Genomic DNA, 26,002 nt, shown 5'->3' on the forward strand with positions numbered 1-26,002 from the left:
CTCCTGGCGCCCGTGCCCTGGGGTCCTGGCCTCCTCCTGGACTGGGGAGACCATGGGTCAGGACAGCTTCTGTCCCCCGCGCCTTGGAGCCAAGCACCCTGGCAGCGGGCTCAGTGTGTCCCGGGCCCTGTGCTGCCTGTGCAGGTAGCACCCCCATTCATCCCCCTCCACCTGCCCACCCAGGGCCCCCCCCAGCCACCCCCATTCATCCAGGCTCCACCTGCCCGCCCAGGGCCCCCCGGCCACCCCCATTCATCCCCCTCCACCTGCCCACCCAGGGCCCCCCGGCCACCCCCATTCATCCACCTCCACTTGCCCGCCCAGGGCCCCCCGGCCACCCCCATTCATCCACCTCCACCTGCCCGCCCAGGGCCCCCCAGCCACCCCCATTCATCCAGGCTCCACCTGCCCACCCAGGGCCCCCCGGCCACCCCCATTCATCCACCTGCCCGCCCAGGGCCCCCCGGCCACCCCCATTCATCCACCTCCACTTGCCCGCCCAGGGCCCGCCCGGCCACCCCCATTCATCCAGGCTCCACCTGCCCACCCAGGGCCCCCCAGCCAGGAGAGGTTGGTGCCCTCTCTGCTTGTCCACTGAGGTCTGCTGTCCTTGTGAACACCAGTCCAGGCTGTGAAGCCATCCAGCTGGCTTGCAGAGGTCGGTCCTGTTTGTCTCTTTCCCGTTCCCCCAAGTGTCACATCAGGGGGTGTCCTCTGAGGCCCATGTATCTGGTGGCTCCTCCCCAGGCTGGTCCCTGGCATCCATCATGCGGGTGACGTGCGGTGCACCTGGCCAGGTGCCCATCCCGAGATCTCACCCGCTGCACAAAGGCCCCAGGGTCCTCGAGCCCGGGGCCGGCCCTGAGCTGCTGCTCCTGGAGCCCCAGGAACACGTGGACCTGGCGGCGGCTGTGGCCCCGCCTCAGCGCTCGGCGTCCACAGCGAGGCCGCGTGAGTCCAGGGCCGGCATGTCTGTGGTCCACACCCGCCTGTTGGCTCGCGGACCTGACCCACCGCCCGAGGATGGTTTGTGGTGACCATGGGCAGGTCGAGTGCCCGGCACGTCTGCTCCTGTTTCTGTCACATGCCGCTCAGAACCGCTGAGTGCGGAGGACCGGGGACGTGAGCCGAGTACCAGTGTCCGCGGCCATCGGGCCCGCGTGTGGTCTCGCTGATGTTTTCCTCTCATCGTGGGAGGAGTGAGTGCATTTCCCTCCAGCCTCTTGGAGGTGCGTTTCCCTTGGGATGGCGGGATTTCCCTGCGCGGCCATGGTGCTGGGTGGGAAGAGGCCTTCGGGAGAGTCTGCTGTGCCCACGGTCAGCACGCTGACCACCGTCTGGGGCGGCGCCAGCCCCCCCCCCGTGCGTCCGGCCCACGCATGTCCTGTCAGGGTCCTGCGCGGCTGACTGGGGTCCCCAGGGTGGGGGGCAGGCGCTGGAGGACACAGGCCGCAGGGCGCCCTGGGGCCCGTCCTCCCCCAGGACAGGGCGTGGGCCTCTGCAGAGGTCTTGGCTCTTCAGTAGCACGCGGGTGCCTCCATGCTGGTTGTGAAACACAAGGCACTTGGGCCGGTTGCACCTGGGTGATGCCAGTGACCCCGGTGGCCTGGATGGGGCGGGGAGTGCTTGCCGGGCAGGTCTGAGCCTGGCATCGGACCGCGGGTGCTGCACGTGGAGCGCTCCAGACCCGTGGGCTCCACACGCTCGCTGTGAGCTGGAGAGCGTTTTCCGTCCAGAACCAGCGTTGCCATTTTCATGGTTCTTACCACGAGATGTTTTAAACACAGCCAGTGTTTTTGCTTGGGCTACCGGATCGAAGTGCCGCAGGGGGGTGGCTTCAACAGCAGGAGTTCATCCCTCCGTACTCTCGAGGCTGAAGCGGAGAGCCAGTGTTGCAGGCTTGGCTCCTCCCGGCCTGTCGCCTGGGCGCAGCGCTCAGCTGTCTTCCCGGGTGCTCATGCGGCTGCCCCTCCGTGCACGCCCCCTCCGTGCGCGCCCCCTCCATCCGCGTCCCCTCCGTGCGCACCTGCTTGCCAGTCACATGAGATTAGGGCTGGCCCCGTGACCTTGTTTGCCTTAATCTCTTCTTTAAAGACCGAGCTCCAAAGACTGTCACATTGTAAGGTGCTGGGGGTCACAGCTCAGCCCCTAACACCCCCCACCTCCACAGCCCCCCCGATGGCCTTTCTGGACCCACTGACCCCGCCCCCATGTCCCCTTCCAGCAGTGATCCGGAAGCAGTGCCCAGATGTCATCACTGAGCCCATAAAGATCCCATGTGTATCTGCATCTCAAGGACAAGAATATCTAGCGGTCACCATGCGGGCTGTGTTGCCCTTGAAGGCACAGTCTGCTCCTTGGCACTGGGGGCGGGCGCTGGGCTCAGCCATCAGGTGCCCGGTTCTGGGTCTTGGCTGCGTCTGCACCCGCCTCCACCTGCACGCACACTCTGACCAGAGGGTTTGATTTTTATCTCGCACTGAGTTTGGGGTGTCTGTGTTTGCTGGTGTGTCCTGTCTTCTGTGTCTTCTGGAAGCTGGTGGCCTGACCTAGAACTGGAGGGCTTCCGTTTCTGTCAGGCTATGGGCTGGTCTGGAGGGAGGGCTCTGGACGCCCATGCCAGCCCCTCTCGGGCACGTCTGCAGACACGCCCCTTGGCTGGTGCCACAATCAGAAATGAGTCTTCTAGAGTCGTCCAGAGGCAGTTGGTGAGGCTGGGGTGCCTGTGTGTGGGCGTGGGCGTGTGCCTGTGTGCTTCCCCCAACACGTGGACTGTTCCTGTGGCTCCATCTGCGTGGAGCCCTGGGTCCTTTCGGTGGGAAGCGGGGCACCGGGCTTGGACAGATCACTACTGGAACCCGCTGTGCCGGGGACTCGTGGTGAAGTGTGCTGGCTGAGAGCGGGTGGCGCGCCTACCACTCTGGGTTAAACGACTGACTGACAAAATGGACGTGCTGGGAACACACACGCCCAAGTCTGTTCTTGTTGAGCCCATTTTGTTCTGTTTACACCAAAACCATTTTGTATCAGGGTGTAGCCGCTTAAGTGTTGCTCGGGTGAACAGTGAATGGACTCAGCCATCCGTGTGCATGTATCCATTCTCCCCCAAACCCCGCTCCCATCCAAGCTGGTACATAACACTGAGCAGAGTTCCATGTGCTGTACAGGAGGTCTCTGTTGGTTATCCGTTTTAAATACAGCAGTGTGTACGTGACATTTGGATGGTTTCTCGTGAGCGACCTCTGATAGTTGCACTGAGTAGCTCAGCCCAGAACCCTGAGTGTCGCCCTCACGTGGCCTCCGAGAAGGGTGACCACACAGTCAACCTGGCACTTTTGAGGATAGTGGGCTCCTGATGATGGCGGCGGGGGCGAGACTGTGGGCTGTGTCTCAGGAGGGAGGCGGGTCCCAGCTTCTCAGGAAGCCAGGCCCTTCTGCACCCCGTGAGCTCCAGAGGTGCCCGCCTCCTCCGGGCAGCCTTCACAGCCCAGCGTGCTTCCTGCCTGCCCGACCCTCTGCGGACCCCGGGCAGGTCTACAGCTCAGGCCTCGTTCTCTCTGCACCTGCCTGTCCTTGTCTGTGGGTCAGGGCTGCGTGATCACTCACACGTGTCCTCCCCCTGCTGGCTGCAGAGCTCAGACACCAGGCCCGTGTCTCCGGGGCACACAGAGTGGGCACAGGGTGCGTTCCCCGGGGGGCAGACACGGTCACGTGTCACGTCCATGGGAGTGACCGGTGAGCCCTGTTGTGTTCAGGATGCTGTCCGCTCGTTAACCTGCAGCTTCAGCGGTGGTGCTTGTCCCAGCTTTGGGGCTCCCCCTCCGGGCCTGCTCACCACTCCCTGTTGGCGCAGATGGACTGAGGTGCTGCCTCCGAGCCCCTTCAGCCTCAGTCCTCCGAGGCCTGGGGCGGGGCGCTGGCCACTGCTGTTCTTCCTGAGCTGCGTCGTTCCTCTCTGTCACCTGGAGGAGCAGCCGCCCGGGGCGTGTCACTGTGCACCCGTGAGCGCTCTGAGCGTGGCGGCCCCCACAGCTCCTGTCCACCCCGCTGTGTGCTTGTGCTCTGACACAGGCAGCAGCTTGAGTGCCGGGGTCCAGCCCCAGTGGATCCAGGGAAATTCGAAGGGGAGACGGCTTTGGCGATCAGGATACGATAGCTTTAATTAAATATTAATTAGAGATATAAAGAGTAATAGAATAAGGATAGTTCAGTAGGAAAATTCAGTGGAGAAAAGAGGCTGAATAACTTGGTTTATGTGGAAAGCTAATAAAATTCCAAAATAAGGAATTTACGTCACCTAGCCGCAGGCGTCCTCCCGTTCTCCCGAAGGAGAGGAGACACTAAGGCCTCCCCGGTCAGATCTTAGAAGCCCAGGCAAAATCAGTAGGCTTGACGAGCCTCCATGCTCCAGATGGGAATTCAGCCAGAAGGTGAGAGAAAAACGACATGGGGAGACCAGTCTTTCGAGGAACTGATGCCAAGTCTTTATTTTCCAGGGTCTGTTTTTATACTGAGATGTTATACAAAAGTCACGTGGGGTCAGCAGTCCTGACTTTATTAAAATCAGGTGCTCCATACAGATGTATACAGAGGTCTTAGGGGTGTTACATCATCTTCTGGCCAGGGGGCCTGCTGACAATTTATGAGCCTCTCCTTGTGACAGTGGTCAGTCAACACTTATTTCTCTGTTTTGTTCTTAAAACAGACGCCACCTTCCGAAGGTACCAGATAAAGTTACATTCTTATAGGGTGAGGGTGTAGTGGGTTTTAATTAAGGAAAGAATTTGCTTAGCCTAAGGTCTAATGTGATTAATATCAAGGGTTAATACTTATGTCTCTTATATGTTAGTTATATTCATTAATGTGTATAAGGGGCAAGGGATATGGAGATGTAAACATTGGCTCAACAAATGAAAAACCCTTCACCAATACAATTTCTAATCAGCCTACTATACTATACTAATAGTTTTCTAACTTCTCTAAAGAACCTGTTTTTAGAAGGTTTAAAGCATCTCGTGCCTCTCACAGTTGGGAGGATGTGAGCAATCACATGTGGCCAGACAAGCCTGTCAGGCAGGCTAGAGAACCTTCAGAGGAGTTTGTAGGTTGAAACACTCCTATCACACCCAGGAATTATTATTAACTGGAGCTCTAAGTTAACTGCTTCTTTGAAAGAGGTGGTGGGGGACAGCCCCCGGTAAAGTCAGAGGTGTAGGTGAGAGCACAAAGTAGTAAAGTAGGCAAGCTCTGGTTATGGGGGTAGATGCTCGAGAATTTCCAGGGGGACTCCTGAGGCTCGATCCCGCCTTTGCGTATGTCGAGCCTCCTTCCTCATGACCTTTGCCACAGGCGGAGCTCCTCACGCCTTGAGGGTCCATTTGTAGGGACACACAGGGGACTCTCCCTGGAGGGGCTGGCAGCCACAGGCCGTAGGCGGAGCAGGCTTGAAGCACGGTCCCTGGTGGGCCCTGGACGGTCTTCTAGACAGGCAGCCTGAGAGGTGGGGTCAGCCGCCGAGGAGGCGGGGTGTCTGCCCTCTATTTCTTTGCAACAAAGTTACAAGATAATAGTAAGAGTTCAAAAAGATATACCATTTAACCTAAATTTTAACAGGAAGGAAAGGCTATGTTTTAAACTGCTGCTGTTGCTGCTGCTAAGTCGCTTTAGTTGTGTCCAACTCTGTGCGACCCCATAGACGGCAGCCCACCAGGCTCCCCCGGCCCCAGAACTAGTGGAGTCGAATTTAAGTACTTACAGAAAGCGCCGTTCTCCGTGTGAATTGGGGGAGATAAGGTACTTCTGAAAATAACGCTCCAGGCTCTTCCCTCAAGAAGTTAGAACAGCAGAGTAAACGCGAGTGGAAGAGAGAGGCGCCTGTGAGATCCAGAGTTCGTGCGGCTGAACGGTCCCAGCAGGGACGAGCGACAAACTGCACGGGTGGCTCTGTGAGCAGGTTGGTAGAGGAGGGGCCCGTGTGTCCTCTCAGCCTGAAACATGTGAGAAACACAAATCACGCGAACCGCAGCCCGGGCGTCAGGGCAGGGTTCGTGTAACTCCAGGCCAGCGGCTTCACGCGATGACCCTGAAGGTGAATGACAGGAAGCCCAACGGGAAGAGCACCGACCAAGGACCCCCAGAAACTTCCTCCCAGGCGAAAACGAGGCATGGCTCCAGAAGGGGGGAAACCCAGGTAAACAATCCGAAAGCATGGGAACAGCCATCAGAAAGCGCCGCAGGAGTCCCCCAACAAGGTGAGCTGGTTTCTGGTGTGGTGTCCTCGCTGCAGGACTCCCCTGAGGACGGCAAGGTGGAGGCGGTGGCCAGGCTGGCCTTCCAGAGGCGTGTCTACAGACAGACTCAGCGAGGCCTTCAGAGAGGTGCTTCCCACTGCTGGAGCCGAGGCTGTGATAGAAAAGCGTGAGTCATGAGGACTGGGTGACAGACGAGCACATCCTCTCCCCGCAGGACACAGGGATGAGGTGTGGCAACGTGACCCCTTCATGTTGACCCCAGAACAGGACCCTTAGAAATCCGGGATGGGGGGCGCCTTCCCACCAGCATGGTCCTGGAGTGGGACACACACCCCCGCTTCACAGGAAGCGCGTCACGACGGAGCCGGAGTCGCCGCCCCTGTCCCACCCTGCGCTAAAACTGGAGGGTCGTCCTGGGGACCCTGGCCCCTGAGGGCAGGGGAGGAGAGACAGTTCAAAGTTGTGTGGTTACCGAGTGCAAGTTACCATGCCTGCTTCTGTTGTTATGAAACAGCGGGGAGGTAAGGAGGTAAAGTGAAAAGGCCAGTAATCTTGCAGACATCTCCTGGCAGGGCCAGCCTTGGGGAGGGCCATGTTAATTCCTTCTTTCCTGTAACCTTCCACAGGTGGGCAGGGTTCTGTGAGTCAGGCCCTTATATATGGACAGAATCCTTTTAGTGAACAAAAGCAACAGGAAGCAAAGGTTAAAGTAATAAAACAATTCCAACGAGGAGTCAGGATTGGCTCCCAAAACAGCAGTGTGTGGAGACGGCCCACACTGGCCGCGGGCAGCATAGGCCACTGTGGCTGCATGGCGTGTGTGATTGAGATGCGCTGTGTCTGGATCCCTGGACATGACGGGGGAGAGAGTAAAGCGGCTCATGCACTTTGTCCTGAGCGCTCAGATGATGGAATTTCAGGGGTGTTGGCTTAAATTAACTGCTTGCTGAATTGGTTTCATCACCTTTGTGTTTTTAAATGTGGCTGCAAGAAAATGTAAAATGACTCACTTGGCTCGCGTTGTATTCCTCTGCTGGCCTTGATGGAGACCTCAGGGATCAGGGATCTGTCAGGCTGCGGCTCTGCAAGTGGCAGAGACCAGCGGGGGCGGGGGTGGGGGCCAGCAGTGAGCTGCTCAGACCTGGCTCTCTTCCTGTCTCTTCTGTCTCCTGTGCACCAAACCTATGTATCTCATGTGTGTATTCTTGAAAATCATCAAAAACTGCACCTATTGGTCATGAGGCTCTGTGAGTCTTGAGTCTTTTCATCACTCCGCCCCCTCCCCATTTTCTAATCAGAATTTCAAGTTCATCACAAAACTCACTGGTCCTGAGCATCCCCCTCCCCCCACCACGTGGAACCAGAGCGTCTTTTGTACTGGACCTCCCGCACAGCTGCCCATCCACTCGGCCTCCGCTGACCCCGTGGGTCCACCCTCACCAGCCCCCACAGACTTGTGGCTGTCCCCCTCTCCTGCAGGGCCTCCTCTCCCCACAAGCCCGAGCCAGCCTTCCCTGTTGCCGGGAGCCGGTGAGGCATTCCGCTCGTGACAAAGGTCATGAGGAAGGAGGCTCGGCATACGCAAAGGCGGGATCGAGCCTCAGGAGTCCGCCCGGATATTCTCGAGCATTTCCCCCCCAAAAAACCAGAGTCTGCCTACTTTATTGCTTTGTGCTCTCACCTCTGACTTTACTGGGGGCTGTCCCCTACCACCATCTTGCTCTCTCTGTCAGAGTTAACTTACAGCTCCAATTAATAAAGTTCCTGGGCAATTAGGAGTGTTTAAATCCAAACCCCTCAGATGGCTCTCTAACTCACCTAACAAGTTTACCCGGACTCCTACAGCTGTGCATACGATTGTTTACAGTCTCCCAGCCTCAAGAGGCACGGGAAGCTTAAGATATTCAAATAGCTTAGAGCCTCGCAGAGAGTTAGAAACTGTCAGAATAAACTAGTAAAGGATTTCATTGATGAGCCAATGCTTGTTGCCAAGTTTTCACATCCCCTGAATTGTATCCTTGAATATGTATTAATTAATAGTTGGTATGTAGAAAAAATAAGTAGTGGCCTTGGTGTTAGTAACTTTAGACCCTTAAGGTAATAAATTCTTTTCTTTGTTGTAAACTCATTACACATCCGCCCTATAGGAATGCAATTTTATCTTCGGAAGATGGCGCCAAACCTTAAAATAATTACTCTTAGAGAAAATAAGTCTTTGTTACTAAGTCCTTGTCAAGAGTCATAAAATGTTAATAGGCCTTCTGGCCAGAAGATGATGTAAATCACCTAAACCATTTGTATACGATAAATTTGCAGGAAAGAAACCCTGGTTTTTGATAAGAATCAAAGACTGCTGACTTTGCATCCCCTATTATCCTCTATGTGTGACTTAGGGTATAAAAGCCCCTGTTAAAAATAAAGCTATGGGCCTTGCTCACCAATGCTTGGTCTCCCCATGTCATTCTTTCCTTTAACTTCCGGCTGAAGTCTCCATCTGGAGCGTGGATATCCTCTGCGACCACTTATTTGCCTGGGCTTCTAAGACCCACTCGAGAAGGTGTCTAAGGTGGGGCACCTTCCGCTATTCGAGAGGGCGCCTGCGGCCTCCGTGGTCAGAGCTAACCTGGTGTCACGGGTTATATTGATTTTCCGCGTAAACCAAGCTACTCAGCCTCTTTTCTCCACTGAATTTTCCTACTGAGCTATCCTCATTCTATTACTCTTTATATCTCTAATTACCATTTGAATAGGTCGCCGTCGCCGTCTCCCCTTCGAATACCCTGGATCAGCCGGGGCTGGTCCCCGGCACCCTGTGTTCTCTGGACCAGACCTGTGGCTTTGGACACCCCATCCCTGACTTTCTGGGGCTGGGAAGTCCTCGGGTCCCCCTCTCCTTGCGGTCCAAGCCCAGTCCTGGCGGCTCTGTGCCTCCCGTGGCAGGAAAAGTGTGCCCATGTGGGGGCGCTGGGAGCAGGGGGCTCCGGTGGGCTGTGTGCTGGGAGTGGGCGGGGCTGTGTGCTGGGAGTGGGCGGGGCTGTGTGCTGGGGTGGGCGGGGCTGTGTGCTGGGAGTGGGCGGGGCCGTCTGCTGGGAGTGGGCGGGCTGTCTGCTGGGGTGGGCGGGGCTGTGTGCTGGGAGTGGGCAGGCTGCCTACTAGGGTGCTGGGACTGGGCAGGGCGCCGTCCACCAGGAGAGAGCCCCCATCTCCAGGTCGTTCCCTCGGCGGCTGCAGGAGGCACCAGGAAGGGGTCGGGCAGCTGGGGAAGGGTGGGCCTGGCGTGAGGAGCCTGGGGGACAGCCCCCCGAGTGACTGTGCCCTGTCCGCAGGTGGCCGTCATGACGCTGACGCTCTTCCCTGTCCGACTACTGGTCGTCGTCCTCATGATGCTGCTCGCCTGGCCCCTGGCGCTCGTGTCTTCGCTGGGACCCGCCGGGCGGGAACCGGAGCAGCCGCCAGCTTTGTGGCGGAGGTGAGTCTGTGTCTGCGGAGGCTCCGGGGTAGTGGGGGCGTGTCCCAGGGCCGTTTCTCCGTGGCTCAGTTCTCTTCCCTGTCCCAGGCACAAGCCACCTTCCCCCTCTGCACCCCTGCCGCCCCTGCTGCTGTCCTACTCGGAGGCTCCTTCCAGGGCTCCGCGAGCCACTTGACTGCTGTGCTGGGTCCTGAGCACAGGCTCCCGAGTGTTTCCCTGCCCCCAGCCCTCGAAGCCGTGTGTCGGCCTGCTGCCCCGGGTCTGCTCTCTGCTTTTACACCATGGACAGTGATAAACCATGGCTTCGCATAGATGGATGTGTAAATGCAGCTTAACTAAAGCTCCCAGAGGGATCCGGCAAAACCAGATGAAGTCACAGCCTTTTCTTGTGTTAAGTACCTAATGCTGTTCCTTAACTCTCTTTGCTGAGCTTCCCTGGTGGTTCCCCGCCTGCAGTGCCCAAGCCACAGGTTTGATACCTGGGTCGGGAAGATCCCCTGGAGGAGGAAATGGCAACCCACTCCAGTATTCTTGCCTGGAGAATCCCATGGACAGAGGAGCCTGGCGGGCTACAGTCCACGGGGTCACAAAGAGTCAGCCTGAGTGCACACATGCAAAAGCTATTCTTTAATTCTTTGCTGTTAGTGAAGGGAAGTGTTGAGCCAGTGGAAGGACTTTCCTGGGCATTTTCAGTGTCTTAAAAGACACTGTTCCTGTCCTAAAACCAGGGCACTCATAATCTGCTTTGTCTACATCTCTTATCCATCCTGAGGACCCTGGGATGGTTTATTCAAAATAGAAATGTTATTAGTTTAGTTCAGTTTTATCATTAACTAATAATAAAAATGTTACTAGTTTAGATGAGCCCACAGCCCAAACATGCTGCCACCTGTTCTGTGAAGGAGGTTTTATTGGGATGCAGTGCTGCCCATTGATTCGTGCACCAGCCTGGGCCGCTGCTGGGCATTGAGGGTTCCTGTGGCCGAGGCCAAGGGCCCACATGGCCTCAGCTGCCTGCCGCCCCGCCTCCAAGGTCTACAGACCAGCTCAAGGTGCCCCCTCTCTCCTGCTGTCCGATGGCGCCCTCAGAGGCTGCAAAACTAGCGTCCCTCCTGGCCCGTGGTTCTCTGCTGCCCGCGTGCCATGGTCAGAGTGGCAGTTACCACATGCAGGCAGAGAGAGCCGGCTACTAGGCCAGGGTTTCCTTAGCCGTGGGTGAGCACTGCGCCCGGGGGCCCCTCACCCCCTCACGGTGTTTCTCATCCTCAGACCGTCCCCAGTCTCTAGTGAACCATGGTCATTGTTCCTCCCTCAGAACTGGGGCAGGTGTGGCCGGCTCCACGGATGTGTCCCAGCACAGCTGGGTCACGGAGCCTGCCTGGTGTCACGGAGTCTGTCCAGAATGAATGAGCGGGTCCGTGAGTGAGTGAGCGAGAGGGGACAAGAGCGAACCAGATGGTCGAGGGAGCTGGGCTTTCTACTCTCTTTGGAAATCGTACTTTACCTCGAAAGATTTTTTTAACTAAAATATGAGGGAGTAGGGAGTGAAAGTCGCTCAGTTGTGTCCAGCTCTTTGCAACCCCATGGAGTATGCAGTCCATGAAACTCTCCAGGCCAGGATACTGGAGTGGGTAGCCTCTCCCTTCTCCAAGGGATCTTCTCAACCCAGGGATGGAACCCAGGTGAATTTGGTACCAAATATATAATGAAGGAAAATAAATCCAGGCCAAAAAGGAATCAGAATTTCAGTTTCTCTAGATTAAGAATCCACAGAAAGCAGAGATTTTGTAGTTTTTACCCAGGAGGAGTGATTTGATAAAAGTGTCTTTATTCCCTGTTCCCGCCCTCTGCTCGGGCTGGGCTCCTTTCCTTCCTGTTCTCACCCGTGAAGGAGGAAAGCTCGCACGGCCTCCGAGTCTGTCTTTTCACACAGGTGACCTGGGGCTCCTTGGATTTCCCTGTTCTGACTCCTGTGGCTTTTCTTGTCTGCAGTGATGCACTTGATCTCATCGGGTGATAAGTGGACCACAGCAAAGTCTAGTTCCAGTGGCCCACTTCACAGAAGCATCGCGTGTGGTGTGTGTGTGTGTGAGTGAGTGAGAGAGAGAGGGAGAGACAGGCACACGACGTGTCCCACCTGCAGAGACATGGGGTAGTTTCACGGGAGGTCTGGGCGTTCGTGTCCACAGAGAATGAGTGTCGTTTTGAGTGTATGCGTGCATGTACACGAGTGTACACGAGTGTGTACAGATGAGAGTGTGTGTGCGTGTGCATGCACGCGTTTGTGTACTGGCGTGTACCCCAGCGGCACACACACCCACCTTGTGTGGCTCTGCCATGGCTTCCATCACCCAGGGAAGGAGTCGGCCTGTCGGGGTCAGAACCCAACCCTGAGGGGCGCCGGGTGGCCGGCGGGTCTGGGGCCCCGGCTGGGCGATGCTGGCAGTCAGGGTCACCATGGGCTTCCCTCACACGTGGCTTCTTGAAGTCACCTGCAGGTCCGCCTGCTGTGTGAAGTCCGACCTTTACTTCCTGTATTGTCTTTTTCCGTTTTATGGAATTTCCAATTTTATGTTGCCTTTTATGAATAGAATGATGAGCCCTGAGCATAGCCTCAAAATTCTTTGTCCCTGAGGTCCCACGCCGCGGCCTGGGGGTCGCTGTCCCCAGGACCTGGGGCCCTGATCCCACCCGGGGTGCATCCCTCCTCTGCTGCTGTCTCAGGCGTGGTCTGCACTTCCTGTTTGCTTTTTCCTTTTGTTTTTCATCCAAGATTTTCTGGAATGTCGGATTCTCATCTCAGAAAGAAGATATGCGGAAGGAACTCACTCCCCTTTCGTGTCTGGAAGTGTCTTTATTCTGCTCTGTGCATTGGTGGGTAGTTGGGTTAGGTGCAGAATTGACTCAGCGCTTTCGTGACGCACCGCTGACTACCTGCAGCTAGATGCTAGAAGCCCACTTGTTCCTCTCTGGAAAGTTTTGAAGTCTTTGTTGTTGGAAATTTGAAAACTTTTGAAAGGAGATTGCATGAGTATTTTTTTTTTTCTTAACAAAATACATTGTGGTCAGTGCCTTGACATGGTGCCGGGACCTGTGCCTTCCTTCAGTCTGAGAAGCTGTTTTCTTCGTGTCTCATGGTTCCGTCCGGGCTTTTTCCGGCATGTTCTGGGCGATTCCCTCTCCATTTTCCAGCCTTTCTGGGGCGCTGGCATTTCTGCAGGAGACAATTGATTTTCACACATGCTTTCTTTTTCTTGTTCTCTGGACGATCTCAGAGCACCTGGCTCCGTAATGTACTGACGTGGGTGGGTTCTTCCACGTCTCTTCTGATGCCTGCCCTGGGGTCTCGGACCTTCCTCCTCTGCCCACACGCCTGAGTCTAAGGTGTCTACAGTGTGACGAAGGGAGGACGGTGGGGGGAGGGCGGGCCCCTGCCCTTGTAGATCTGTCTGCCAGCCCCGCTCCCTGGAAAAGCTCTGCGTCTCCAGTGTCACGGGTGCCCTTGCCCGTGAACAGGGGTGCTGGCACCATCTGGGGTCGGTGTCGCCCCGACGGGCGTGGGCCGCAAGGCGCTGTCCCGACGGCCGCGTGTCTGTTGCAGGGTCGTGGACGTGCTGCTCAGGGCCATCATGCGCACCATGTGGCTCGCCGGCGGCTTCCACCACGTGGCCGTGAAGGGGCGGCGGGCACCGCCCACCGAGGCTGCCATCCTCACCCTGGCTCCACACTCCTCCTACTTCGACGCCATCCCCGTCACCATGACGATGTCCTCCGTCGTGATGAAGGCAGAGAGCAGAGACATCCCTATATGGGGAAGTGAGTGACCCCCCATCCTGCTGGAGTGACCCCCAATCCTTCTAGGGGAGTGGGCCCCGTCCTGCTGGGGGAGTGGGCCCCATCCTGATGGGGGAGTGACCCCCATCCCTCTGGGAGAGTGACCGCCATCCTGCTGGAGAGTGACGCTCCATCCCGCTGGGAGAGCGACTCCCATCCTGCTGGAGAGTGACCCTCCATCCCGCTGGGAGAGTGACCCCCATCCCGCTGGGGGAGTGACCCCCATCCTGCTGGGGAAGTGACCCCCCCCAATCCCCTCATCCTTGTGGCAGTGATCAGCACCCCCCATCCTGCAGGGAGTCAGTGAGCCCCACCCCTTCCATCCTGCTGGGAGAGTGACCCCCATCCTGCTGGAGAGAGTGACCCTCCATCCTGCTGGGGGAGTGGGCCCCAGCCTGCTAGGAGAGTGACCCCCATCCTGCTGGGGGAGTGACCCCCATCCCGCTGGAGAGAGTGACCCCCATCCTGCTGGGGGAGTGACCCCCCCCCCAGTCCCCTCATCCCTGTCACAGTGATCAGCCCCCCAATTCCTGCAGGGAGTCAGTGAGCCCCACCCCCTCAATCCTGCTGGGAGACTGCCCCCCATCGTGGTGGGAGTACTGAGCTGCCCCCCATCCTGGGGGCACTCACACCCGCCTTGCTGGCTGGTCCAGGTCACATGACGGTAGACACATCACAGGTCCCACCCGCGCGAACTAGGCCCTGGACCTTGACCTCTGTGTTATGATTTCTTCTGATATTACAAGTACCCTCAACTGTGAGGTGTCACAGCGCTCCCTTAGCTCACAGAAGCGCTGGAAGCTGGGGCTGGCTCAGTATCTGTCCCGGAGGGTAGTTGCTGGGCTCTACTGGTTGGTGGGCTCCCCTGCCTCAATCTTCCGGGTGGTTCCACCAAACGTCCCTATCTCCTCGTGGTCCTTTTTAGTAGCGTCAGGAATAATCCGTGAGGAAGGAGGAAATCGTTTCAATTGCATGAAAAAGCAGACAGGACACAGTGTCACTGAGAGCCGCTTCGATTTTCTGAGCGCCGTGGATCCAGCTGGGAGAATTGTATTCTTAAAAACGTTCTCTTTTCGCTTTTGTAAGACCTCCAGGAAATAAAGGTCATGAAATTTTATTGTTTACAAGTCGCAAAATGCTCAGAAAAGCAGCTCACAGCCCATCTTGGGCCCAGTGAGGACTGGGCCTGGGGCAGAGCAGGTGGACACCCACTACTGTGGCCTCACCAGCCCGGAGGGTAACCGAGTGCCACGGCCTCCGCGTGCCATCAGGTCAGAGTTTTCTCTCCTAAGAAGTATCTTCCCACCTTTAAATGCTTATTCAAGGACCAGCGTGTTGGTTGTGGCCGTCAGCTGTGGTCGTGGGAGTCCTGAGCGTCCCCCGCCTCACACACACACACACACACACACTTGCTGGGGGCTAAGAACGGAGTCTCTGTTTCTTTTGTTTTTAACCACGCAGCTTGCAGGGCTGTAGTTCCCTGACCAGGCGTTGAGCCCATGCCCTCAGCAGTGAAAGCACAGAATCCTCACCACTGGACCCCAGGGAATTCCTAAGAAGGGGGTGTCTGTGTCCTGAGTGGTGACCAAGCATCGCACAGCCTGGGGTTTAAAACAACCGAAATGCATATCCTCTCACTGTTCTGGGGGCCAGAGTGAAAGGCCCAGGTGTCAGCAGGTTGGTCTTGAAGGAGAACCCGTCGCAGGCGCCCCTCCGGCATCCAGTGTTCCTGCCCTCCTGGGCCCCCCCCGGCCGTGGCCGTGTCCCCGCGTCCCTGTCTCTATCGTCACCTGGCCATCAGTCCTCCTTAAGAGGACACCAGTCCCTGAACAGGGCCCACCCCGTGCAGCGTGACCTCATCTTGACTTGGCCATATCTGCAGAAGTCCTGTTTCCCAGGGAGGTCACCCACAGGCCCTGGGAGGTCAGCCGCGGGCCCGGGGAGGTCACCCACAGACGCAGGGAGGTCAGCCGCAGGCCCGGGGAGGTCACCTGCGTTTCCGGGGAGGTCACCCGCGGGCCCAGGGAGGTCAGCCGCGGGCCCGGGGAGGTCACCTGCGGGCCTGGGGAGGTCAGCCAGGCACCCTGGGCTCTCTGGCTCTTCCCCCAGTGACACAGGTGACCGGCGGGTCAGCCCTGTCTCTCTCTCCTGACTTGTCATGGGTGGTCCCGCAGGTGGGGGGCTCCCAGCCGTCCTCTAAGACTTCAGTGCTGTCCCTTATCCCTTGTGGTCGGCACCCACGGGGAACCTGTGGGGGGCTCACCGCACCACGGGCAGTGCCCATCGGCCCCACCCCCCACAAGCACCCCGCCCTCTCTTTCAGCTCTGATAAAGTACATCCGGCCGGTGTTCGTGTCCCGGACAGACCAGGACTCCCGCAGGAAGACAGTGGAGGAAATCAAGAGGCGGGCACAGTCTGGAGGGAAGTGGCCACAGGTGGGCGGCCTTGCTTCTGTCCTGTGCGGATTTATTCTGAAAGGCATGAACGTAGGGGTCAGAGGGGAAATAGAGCCCTGAGGGCCAGAACTTGGCTTCCCTGGAGACACTGTGTTTCATATTATTTTTGATAAATGCAAATCCAAAAATGTGCTTATATATCAGGTATTTTTGGTTCTGGCATTTTAAAATAAGAAATGGGGGAAAATAATTTTCACATGCATCTGAAGTTCCCAAGTAATCTTTTAAGTTCTGCGTCAGAACTAGCGGGCTGGCCTGGCTCCGGGGTCAGCGGTGTCCGAATGCTGCACAGGGCTGCATCCCCTTGCTTCTCAAAGCTCGAGCCTGCCTGGCACGCTTCGGTTCCCTTGGGGCCCCGGGAAGGCTGGCCTGGGCTGTGGGGCAGAGTCTCACCCAGCGGTAGCGTGGGTGTGGTGTGACCCCTGCTTTTTACATACCTAGTTTTTCTTTTCTGTTGAGCCGCCTTGAGAAGCTGGAGCCCACAGGACTCTCTGGGTTCTGGCTGCTCAGAAAACAGTGATGGCCTTGCTGGTGGGCCCCCTGCCCATGGATGGGCAGCCCCTGGGGGGCTGTGCTTCCAGGGTCCCGGCTGCCACCCCCACAAGAATGGCATGACCCCCCTCCTCCATTCCGCTCACCTGCCCGACCCAGGGTTGGACCCAGCCCCCTGGAGCTGGTCTTTCCTCCAGGGCCCGGGGTTGAAAGCAGCCTATGGGCGGGATTTTCCAGCACGGGGGGGAGTTAGCTTCCACCCCCTGCCCGAAGTCGGTACGAGTCCGAGAGACGGGAGATCCCGGTGACAGGGTGTTAATATTTTCCAGCACGGGGGGGACGTTAGCTTCCACCCCCTGCCCGAAGTCGGTACGAGTCCGAGAGACGGGAGATCCCGGTGACAGGGTGTTAATATTTTCCAGCACGGGGGGGAGTTAGCTTCCACCCCCTGCCCGAAGTCGGTACGAGTCCGAGAGACAGGAGATCCCGGTGACAGGGTGTTAATATTTTCCAGCACAGGGGGGACGTTAGCTTCCACCCCCTGCCCGAAGTCGGTACGAGTCCGAGAGACGGGAGATCCCGGTGACAGGGTGTTCACTCCGCTGCTGGTTCCGAGGGTGTCTGCGTTGTGGGCCTGGCCCCGGCCCACGAGGCCCCGTCCTCAGCCTCACGCTCCCCGCCCGCGCGCCCCTGTCCTGCCTGTGCCCGTGGGCTGGCCCATGTCTGGCCCACGCGGCGGCTCCAGTGGGCACCGCGTGTCCCGTTATCAGAAGGTGCCTGCTGTTTGTATTTCTGTCATTTCCAGAGTTTAGTAAAACCAGCAGTTAGAGGGGGTTCATGACGCTTCTGTCTGCCTCTCACCTTTCTCCACTGAATGTGTTTGAAGTGCCTGAACCACATCGGGCCCAGAATTAGCAGGTTGGGAAGTTGGCCCCTGAACCTGCACTTTGATGCTGATTTTTTTTTTTTTCCTCTCATTTCAAGATAATGATTTTTCCAGAAGGCACGTGTACCAATAGGACCTGCTTAATCACCTTCAAGCCTGGTAGGTAGTGTCTTAGTTATCTCTCTTTCTCTGCAAGAAGGTGGAGGAGCCCCTCACCCCCGGCAGAGTGCCTTGGCCCGGAGTGTTCTCCTGTCTGTCTCCTGCGACCCTGGGGTTTGGTCTGAGTGTCCGTGGCCGGCACGGGGTGTCCACGGCCGGCGCCCAATGGCCTCTGACCGGGAAGCCCACTCTGTTCCGAGACCCAGCCGGGCCGTGCGGGCGGGGTCGTGCCACTGCGGAAACGAGAGGTGTCCCTCCTCCCTCCACAGGTGCCTTCATCCCGGGGGTTCCCGTCCAGCCTGTGGTTTTGCGGTACCCGAACAAACTGGTGAGTGAGTTCTCCCGGGCACGCAGGTCCAGCGAGTGTTCCAGAGTGTCCCCCCGTACTCGCTCCTGAAGCCCTGCTCTCGTGGGTCACAGAGTCCTGGCCCGTCCTTGAGCCAGGCCCACTGGTGTGAGACCCCCGTCTCCTCAGCCTCTCTGCCGCCCGCTCACACTCGGGACCTTTTAAAACCGAGACTAAGCCACACCAAGCTTCCTCGGGAGCCTCGGCATGATGGGGCATGGCGGGGGCGGGGGCTGGCACAGACACGCTGGGATCCCTCTGACGTCTGTGGGCCCCAGAGGCTTTCGGCGCCCCTGCTTCCGAGCCGGGTCCATGGGCCCCAGGTCTGTATGCTGAGCCTGTGCCTGCCGGTGTGGATAGACCCGGGGCCTGAACGCCTGTAGAGCCGGCAGCCACGTGGGCTGGTGCAGCCGTCCTTACGGCTCTGAAGAGGTGCGCTCCTTGGCCGGTTTCTGAGAATGAGGATCCGTCACCAGCCTGTAGAGCTCTAGATTTCTCCCTCTTCAGTTTGTTCTGTCAGCTCGTTTGAAGCAGGGCACTGGGCGGCCCTGGGAGGAGGGGGATTGTGGGGACGAGGGGCTCTGTGGGGACTCACGGCTGCTCTCCTGCCCCCAGGACACCATCACGTGGACGTGGCAAGGCCCGGGAGCGTAAGTCAGAGCCCGCCCTGTCCTCCCCTCCAGGGGCCCCCGAGCTGCTTACTTTAGGGGTCGCCACGCCAGCCAGCAGTTCAGTTCAGTCCAAGGAGTCCAGCTGCATGAGGCAGCCTTCCCTGCACCCAGGATCCCGGGACTGAAGTTGATGGTCCTCCCTCAGCCGGAGGGGAACGAATTCCTCTTCTCGCCTGTGTCTTGTCCACTCAGCGATCAAGTGCACAGCTTGACCCTGGAAAGGAAGGGGGCGCATGGGGCCCCCACCCCTGCAGCTGCAGGGGCACACGGGGGCCCAGGTGCCGGCGTGTGTGCTGGTGTTTGGGGGCGGGGTGGTCCTCCCAGGGCCCCTGGCATGCCCGAGTGGCAGGGGTGGCATCACCAAGGCTGGAGTGGGAGGTGAGGAGCCAGGGGGAAGCTGGGAGAGGGTCTGGGAAAGGGGTCCTTCAGGGTCCTGGCCAGCTAGGCTTAGAGCGGGCCATGAAGAGGTGGCTGTTGGGAGGGGTGCCATGACCTCAGGCCTGGGGGGCCTGGAGGGCCCTGATGCTGCGGAGACGAGCCGTCCTGAGCTGGAGGGCAAGCAGGGCTGCGGCCTTGGGCCACAGCAGGCAGGCATGGGCGTCTCTGATGAGCTCGGCCTAGTCCTCAGGGCTGGGTCCAGGAAGGCTCAGCGCCTCCCGGAGACCGGCCTGCTCAGGGGTGCCCTCTGCAGGGGAGCGGGGCGTGGAGACTCGGCTTCAGAGCTGCAGCGAATTGAGACTTAACCATGCTGTAAATCTGCTCATGTTTAAGGTTGAAAATCCTGTGGCTCACCCTGTGCCAGTTTCACAGTCAAGTGGAAATTGAGGTTTGTCTAGATGCGGCGTGCGCGTCTTGCGGGGTCTCTACTGGCGCGATGTTTCACGGTGTCGGGCCGTGTGTGTCGATGAATGCTACCTATGCCCCGTTAGGGCCTCCATGGGCAGCGTGTTACCAGGTTGACGTCTACACAGATGCAGTGTTATATCAGATCTCTGTGGACGTGATGTTACACAACATCCTGCTGGTATCTCTACAAGGTTACAGGTTATCTGTCTTGCTTTGAACGCTCCGTTTCTCATGGCTTCTTAGAGGGCTTCCCAGTGGTTCCGTCACTTTGTGTCTCTTGTATGACCTTTTATCCGTTCAGATGGAATTTTAAATCTCAACAGGAAGCTAAGCCCATTGTTCCCTTATTATGGTTAGTTTAGCTTAAGAGCATATAAAGTTCGCACACAAGCAATTAATGATTCTCTTGGCTTGTATTTTCACCTGATGCTAACACAGCTGGCATCGTACTACCAAACTTACCACACTCTTGTCCTCTGCTGAATACCCGCTCAGACAGGCGGACTGCCGGCCAGTCTCCAGCCCATCTCCAAAGTCCCAGTACCCGTCCTCTCTGCTCAAACATGCCACGTTCATGCAGCCTGTAAATTTAATCGAGTAGATGAGGAATAGTCTGTTTTCTTAAAAGTGGAATTCACTTGCTACTCCTACATCTGATAAATGAAAGGCTGGTCTTACGCAACGTAAAGCTTTTCATTTGCTGCTGCTGCTGCTGCTGCTCAGTCGCTTCAGTTGTGTCCGACTCTGTGCGACCCCAGAGACCTTCCAGTAAACGCTGCAGAGTAAGGCTGGATTTACGCGTGGTCCCGGCCTTCAGCCAGGCTTTTCACTAGAAATAAGCCACTGAGTAAAGGACTGAGCTGAAAGGGCCGTGGCCCGAGTCCAGGGGCGGCCGGCCCACAGCCCAGCACGTCTGCTGTGGCTCATCTGCTGGTGGCAGGAGGCAGCAGCGGGGCGAGACTCCGGGGAGGATGCCCTGTTTTACACTGGCTCCTAATTAAGAGTTGAAACTGTGTGGCTTTGTGACGTCGCTCTGAACTCCTTCCTGTGTCACCCCTACAAGGCGCCAGTGCTGAGGAGGAGCTGTTGCTCTTGCAGAGTTTTTAGAAAGGTAGCAGTGAGTGAGAGACCAGACTTACCTGATGAGAGTGGATAGGGTGGCGGGCATTCCTGTATTCTTGAGTATCCGTGTTAAAAGGGTGCAGTGATGTTTTTTCCCTTTTCTGCAATGGAGCCTGGCCCGAGGTGTGGGCCTTACGTGCATAAAGCACTGTGTGAGCTTCAGTCACACAGACACCCGAGTTCCTGGGGCGATTTACCCTGCCCTCCAAATACAGTAGCTGTCCAAAAGCTGCTGAGAGCCTCTCACGGGAAACACAGAACTGAGACCGTGAGAAACGGGAGCACACGTTTGATTCTTCTGCATCTAAAGACTGAGCCCCTGGGTGAAGTTATCGCTCCATGCCCTGGCTCCGGCGTCGAGGGAGTGGTGCTCCTGGTGAGGCAAGGGGGTTTGGGAGTGTACACACGTGTGGGTGTGTGCATCTGTGTGTGCACACGTGTGCCCCTGCTTGAGCAGGAGTGACAGCCCCAAAGACAGTTCCTGTGGAAGGTGCCCTGACCGCCCTTGATCTGCCAGGGTGGAGGTCGCGCTGTGGTGATGGCGGCGGGGCGGGGGGAGTCCGCTCCTGCAGGTGACCGGCTTCTCTGTGTCCGCAGTTCCTCCCCGTGTACACGCCCTCGGAGGAGGAGAAGAGGGACCCCGCCCTGTACGCCAGCAACGTGCGCCGTGTGATGGCAGAGTGAGTGAGCCCCGCGCCCGCCCCACCCCCAGCTCAGCCGGGTGGGGGTTCCCTGGACGCCCCAGTGCCCTTGGCCTCGCCAGGCACTCATTACTCGGTGTCCTTGTCCGCCGGTGTCCTGGCCTCGCTGTAGACCAGCCGGCAGCGGGGGGAGCTGGGTTTGAACCAGCCTGGCCGAGCGTCAGCCAGACTGTGCTTGGCCGCGCACTTTGTCTCCTGGTCCCGCTGGAGGACGCCTCTGCTTGTTCAGCCTTCGGAGGACGGGTCGCTGCCCCCGAATTCTCTGCATTGCAGCCTTGCCTGTGAGCCAGCAGTGCCTGCGGGGCTGTGTCCGTGCGTGCCCTGTGGAGACAGGCAGCGGGACCGTGAGCAAGAGCGCGCTGGAGGGCCTGGGCCGGCACGTCCTGGCTGCCCTCCCCGAGAGCGTTACTGAGGTTCTTCCTCTGCTGAGCGTGGGTTTTGTGCACTTAATCCTGTGTTGCTTATGTGATGGCGTGCCTGCAGCCAGGAGCATCCCCCCTCAGTTTCCCTGTGGCTCCTGGCTGGTTTCAGGCCCCGGCAGCCTCATCCCAGACCCCAGGTGTTCGGTCTGCCCACGTGCCTCAGAGCCTTGGTGCTGGGAGCAGAGTCTGGGGAGGACACGCCCCACCCCACCCCAACACTGACTCTGGGACAGAGCCGCCGGGCAGCAGGAGGCACTCGACTCTCACCTTTTGGGTAGTCAGGGCGGTGAGGGACCCTGACCAACTGCTGGACAGATGCACTGTCCACAGAGTCAAAGGCCTGACAGTTTGCATGTGATTTTTTTGTTGTTGTTTAGTTTATATTCAAGTAAATTAACTATTAAAAATCTTGAATATGTGCCCTAAGGAAACTTATGCTGTCACACAGTTTGTATCGGCCCAGTGGGAAAGGACAGATACCCATGAGGTCTCCTCTTGCCTCACGGGTGCAGGAGGATTCCAGAACCATGAGGGTCCCACCCAGGGTCCCACAGGCCTTGCAGGCGGCCCGGGGACACTCTGGACCTCCTGCTGCGGCTCTGGCTCCCGTCCCCACGTGGCCAGACTGCATGCTCTTAAGGGGAATTGAGCAGCCGCGGAACAGAGCCTTCAGGGTCATCGCCACGGCGACCAGGAACCACAGCTGTGCCCTCCTACCTGCCAGGGACTAGGTCCAGGGCCCTCAGAGACCAAAGCCCAGGAGGCTGGAGCGCCTCATGTGTGGTGGTCTTGTGCGCTGCCCTCCGTGTCCTCGGGTATGGAGCCTTGGATCCGGAGGGCCGACTGTCCCGCCGAGACGAGTGAAAGCCCACTCGGTTATGGAGACAGGGTTGGCAGGGTCGTTTTCGATACCTGGTAAATTTCCTACCATGAATGCACTTTCCATAAACGTCAGGAGAAGGGTGTTTTCCGTGAAATCTGAGACAGCCTGTGGGATGATCGGTTTTGCCTCCCTCTGACCTCAGGGCAGTGCCAGCCTGGAGAGCAGGGTGCCCTGCACCTTGAGGGCGGCCTCCTGTCCCTGAAGGCGGCTGATGCGGGCTCCATCCCTCATGGGCAGAACTGCAGAGGTACCAGGCTGGCCCGCAGCTGGGCAGCCCCAGGCCCCCAGTCACTGAAGTCTGCGGTCAGCTGTTCAGCCTCTGTGTTTAGTGCCGAGCGTGGTACTTACTATCATTGCCATTATTTTGTATTTTGGCTGCACTGCTTGGCACACAGGCTGGTTCCCTGACTAACAATCGACCCCAGGCCGCCACAGTGAAAGCGCCAAGTCCTAACCTCTAGGCTACCTGGGAGCTCCCTGAAATATGCTCTTTAAACATCAGCGGTTTACATGCCTCGGCATCCAGAGCACTCAGCGCCCAGCTGCTCCTGTTAAAGGCTCCTACGTGGAGGTGGTGGGTGTTTGTGGGCTCCACGGGCACCCTCATCCCATCCTGCAGGCTTGGGGGAGCCCAGGGGGAGGTCAGGGGCTCCCTCCTCCCTCCAGACCCTGCTCAGGGCCCCCCAGACGTGGCTTCTGGGGGGAACTGACAGGAGGGGCCTCAGTCCAGCAGGGCCGGGGGCAGGCCTGCGGCTTCTCCCCCCATCACGTGCAGGTGGGAACGGCCCAGGGAAGCCGAGCCTGCCCCTCTCCGTTGGGTGGGAGGACTCACAGGGCGCTGCCTGTCCTGCCTCCTAGGCCGGGGGCGGGGGGCCCCCCCAGAGCAGCTGGTCCCCTCATGCGTGTGCAGACTCTCGTCCGGCTTCCACACCCTCTGACGCTGCGGGGCTTTGCCCCCCGAGTCCTTCCCCGAGGCTGCGTGCCAGCAGGAGACCCCGAGCCGCGCGGACGTGCCCGGGGCTCTGCCGGTGAAGCCAGCAGGAGACCCCGAGCCACGCGGACGTGCCCGGGGCTCTGCCGGTGAAGCCGCCTGTTTCTCCAGCACCCCGTGCCCCGTGTCTCACCCAGGGGGTCGCTCCTGTTCTTGGGGAGCTGGTTCTCTCCATGACTCCTCTCCACCCTGAACGCCACCTGTATCCTTATCAACTTCTACTTTTAATGTGTAACTAAGCTTCACTGAGGCTGCAGAACATGGAAACCTAAGCAGAAGCACCACTTACAGGGCAGACAGCTTGGGTCGTGCGGAGGGCAGTCCCTTATTAAAAACGCACACGTTCGGGGGACAGACCGCTTCAGGGCGCTGCACCCACAGGTCCCGGAGCAGGAAGTAGGGCGTGTGACTCGGCAGGCGTCACTGTCGCATGGCTCTCTGCCGTCAGAGCTGAGCCTGGAGCGAGAAGGGCCAGGACTCGGGGCCTTCGCGTGTGACGCCGCTGTCTGGCCGCTGCATTCCTGGGACAGTCACCCTGCTGCCCTGGGGGCGGCTGACCCGGCCCGTCCTCTCCCGCAGGGCCCTGGGCGTCGCTGTGACGGACTACACGTTCGAGGACTGCCAGCTGGCCCTGGCGGAAGGCCAGCTCCGTCTCCCCGCTGACACCTGTCTTCTGGAGTTTGCCAGGCTTCTCCGGGGCCTGGGGTGAGTCCCCTGGCCCTTTGCTCGTGGGTACTGAGTCGGGACGGCCGTCTCATGGGCACTTGGGGCAAAGGAGTGAGACCTTTCAGCGGGCACAGGTTTCGTGTGGGCCCCGCCTGGGCACTGATGACAGCCCGGAGGTTGCAGGCGGAGGACAGCTGAGACAATTAACGGTGCTCCTTCTGAGGTTTCGGGGTTTTTTCTTTTTCAAACGCCAGCGTCATTCCACGCACAAGTGTCTTAAACCCTGAATGGCTGGCCTGACTGTCTCCTTATGGACGGCCTCTCCGCCCCCCAGCCCCGCCCCGCATCCTGGGAGGGCCTGTCCCCGGGTGGGCCCGCATGCCACGGGGTCCCAGCACTTGCGGAGGGCACAGTCGGCCCTCGGGCTTCCAAAAGAGCCCCTCTTCCCGAGGACTGACTGATGCTCCATCTCGGAATCACCTTCATGGTTTGCGGGGTCTTAAGACGTAACAGTGAAGCTTCCATTTTCAGCATTCCGTGACTTTATTGAAAACAATCTTCCCCTCATATTTTTTCTTTAGACTAAAACCAGAAAAACTTGAACAGGATCTGGACAGGCACGCAGAAAGCGCCAGAATGACGCAGGGCAGGAGGGTGACGCTCCCCGAGTTCGCGGCGCAGCTGGGGGTCCCCGAGTCTGAGTCGCTGGAGGACCTGTTCTCCCTGTTTGATGAGGTAGCGGGTGGGGTGGGGTGGGGTAGGGACAGCTGTTTTTCCCTGGGGGCGATTTTGGAAGCAAAGGAGAGACCAGCCTTTGCTGCCCGTCTCCCTAGCCACCTGTCTTTTGGCGTGTCTTCTCCTGAGCTTCTCAAACGCAAATAGAAATCTGGCTTTTAAGTCAGTGTTTGCCGACCAGCACGCCTGTAGTTGGGGAACTGAAGCTGGTCGCTCGAAGACCCCTGATGCCACCTGTGCCCTCGGAGGCGGCGGGGCCCTCGCTGAAGGCGTCTCTCCCCAGGGCGGCGGCGGGGAGGTGGACCTGCGCGAATACGTGGTCGCCCTGTCTGTCGTCTGCCGGCCGGCCCGGACCCTGGACACCATCCAGCTGGCGTTCAAGGCAAGTGCGGTGCTTCTGCGACTTTAACATGTGGGGTCGGGGAGACACAGGCTCGTCTGACCTTGATACACTTAATAGTCCCTTAGGATGCTGGGGAACTCAGTCGTGCGGCAGCTCCTTTCACACGAGCTTGTACCAGCCATTGCTTGCAGAAAGGCCCAGAAGTGCCTCTGCCCGGCTCCTCCTAGATGAGAGTCCCCGCTCCCCTTCCTGAGTCCTGCTGGTGCCGAGCAGGGCCGCTGGGCTGTCTCTCCCCACATGGCCTCCCCGTTGGCTGCTGACCAGAAGGAAGCAGGGCTTCAGGACTGAAGAGCCACCTGCCCCAGTGTGACTCCGAGCCAGGCTGCTCATGAGGGGGGCAGTGAGTCTGGGAGGCGGGGAGAGGGTCATGCTGGAGTCCTGCCCCACCCAGATCCACCCAGCAGTCCTGAAGGCTGGTCTCGAGGGGTCAGTCCCCCAGGATGGAGCGAGGAGGGCCTTGCCCGGCAGGGTCAGTCCCCCAGGACAGACCGAGGCGGGCCTTGCCCAGCGGGGTCAGCCCCCCAGGATGGAGCGAGGCGGGCCTTGCCCAGCAGGGTCAGTCCCCCAGGATGGAGCGAGGCGGGCCTTGCCCGGCAGGGTCAGTCCCCCAGGATGGAGCGAGGTGGGCCTTGCCCAGCAGGGTCAGCCCCCAGGACAGAGCGAGGTGG

General features: G+C 58.6%; 1 protein-coding gene and 1 long non-coding RNA gene across 4 annotated transcripts in view; one reads left to right on the forward strand and one right to left on the reverse strand.

The window, feature by feature from the left end:
• LPCAT1 (lysophosphatidylcholine acyltransferase 1) overlaps window positions 1-26,002 on the forward strand; it is a 42,084-nt gene that overhangs the window by 9,751 nt on the left and 6,331 nt on the right. Inside the window, exons 1-13 of one of the 3 annotated variants that reach the window (XM_024981413.2) lie at window positions 4,194-6,190; window positions 6,287-6,417; window positions 9,578-9,720; window positions 13,322-13,536; window positions 15,878-15,990; window positions 17,488-17,548; window positions 17,818-17,876; window positions 18,510-18,544; window positions 19,337-19,391; window positions 21,131-21,213; window positions 24,110-24,235; window positions 24,778-24,934; window positions 25,215-25,313. In XM_024981413.2, coding sequence (XP_024837181.1) covers window positions 9,587-9,720; window positions 13,322-13,536; window positions 15,878-15,990; window positions 17,488-17,548; window positions 17,818-17,876; window positions 18,510-18,544; window positions 19,337-19,391; window positions 21,131-21,213; window positions 24,110-24,235; window positions 24,778-24,934; window positions 25,215-25,313 — 1,137 coding nt within the window. In that variant the 5' untranslated portion in view covers window positions 4,194-6,190; window positions 6,287-6,417; window positions 9,578-9,586. 3 annotated transcript variants of the gene reach the window in all.
• On the reverse strand, window positions 4,462-8,069 carry LOC132343261 (uncharacterized). Its single transcript, XR_009492021.1, has 2 exons — window positions 7,262-8,069; window positions 4,462-6,922 (listed from the first exon to the last, which is right to left on the reverse strand). It is a non-coding gene; the product is annotated as an uncharacterized lncRNA (long non-coding RNA).

This window comes from Bos taurus, chromosome 20 (assembly GCF_002263795.3).
Source record: "Bos taurus isolate L1 Dominette 01449 registration number 42190680 breed Hereford chromosome 20, ARS-UCD2.0, whole genome shotgun sequence".
Lineage (NCBI taxonomy): Eukaryota > Metazoa > Chordata > Mammalia > Artiodactyla > Bovidae > Bos > Bos taurus.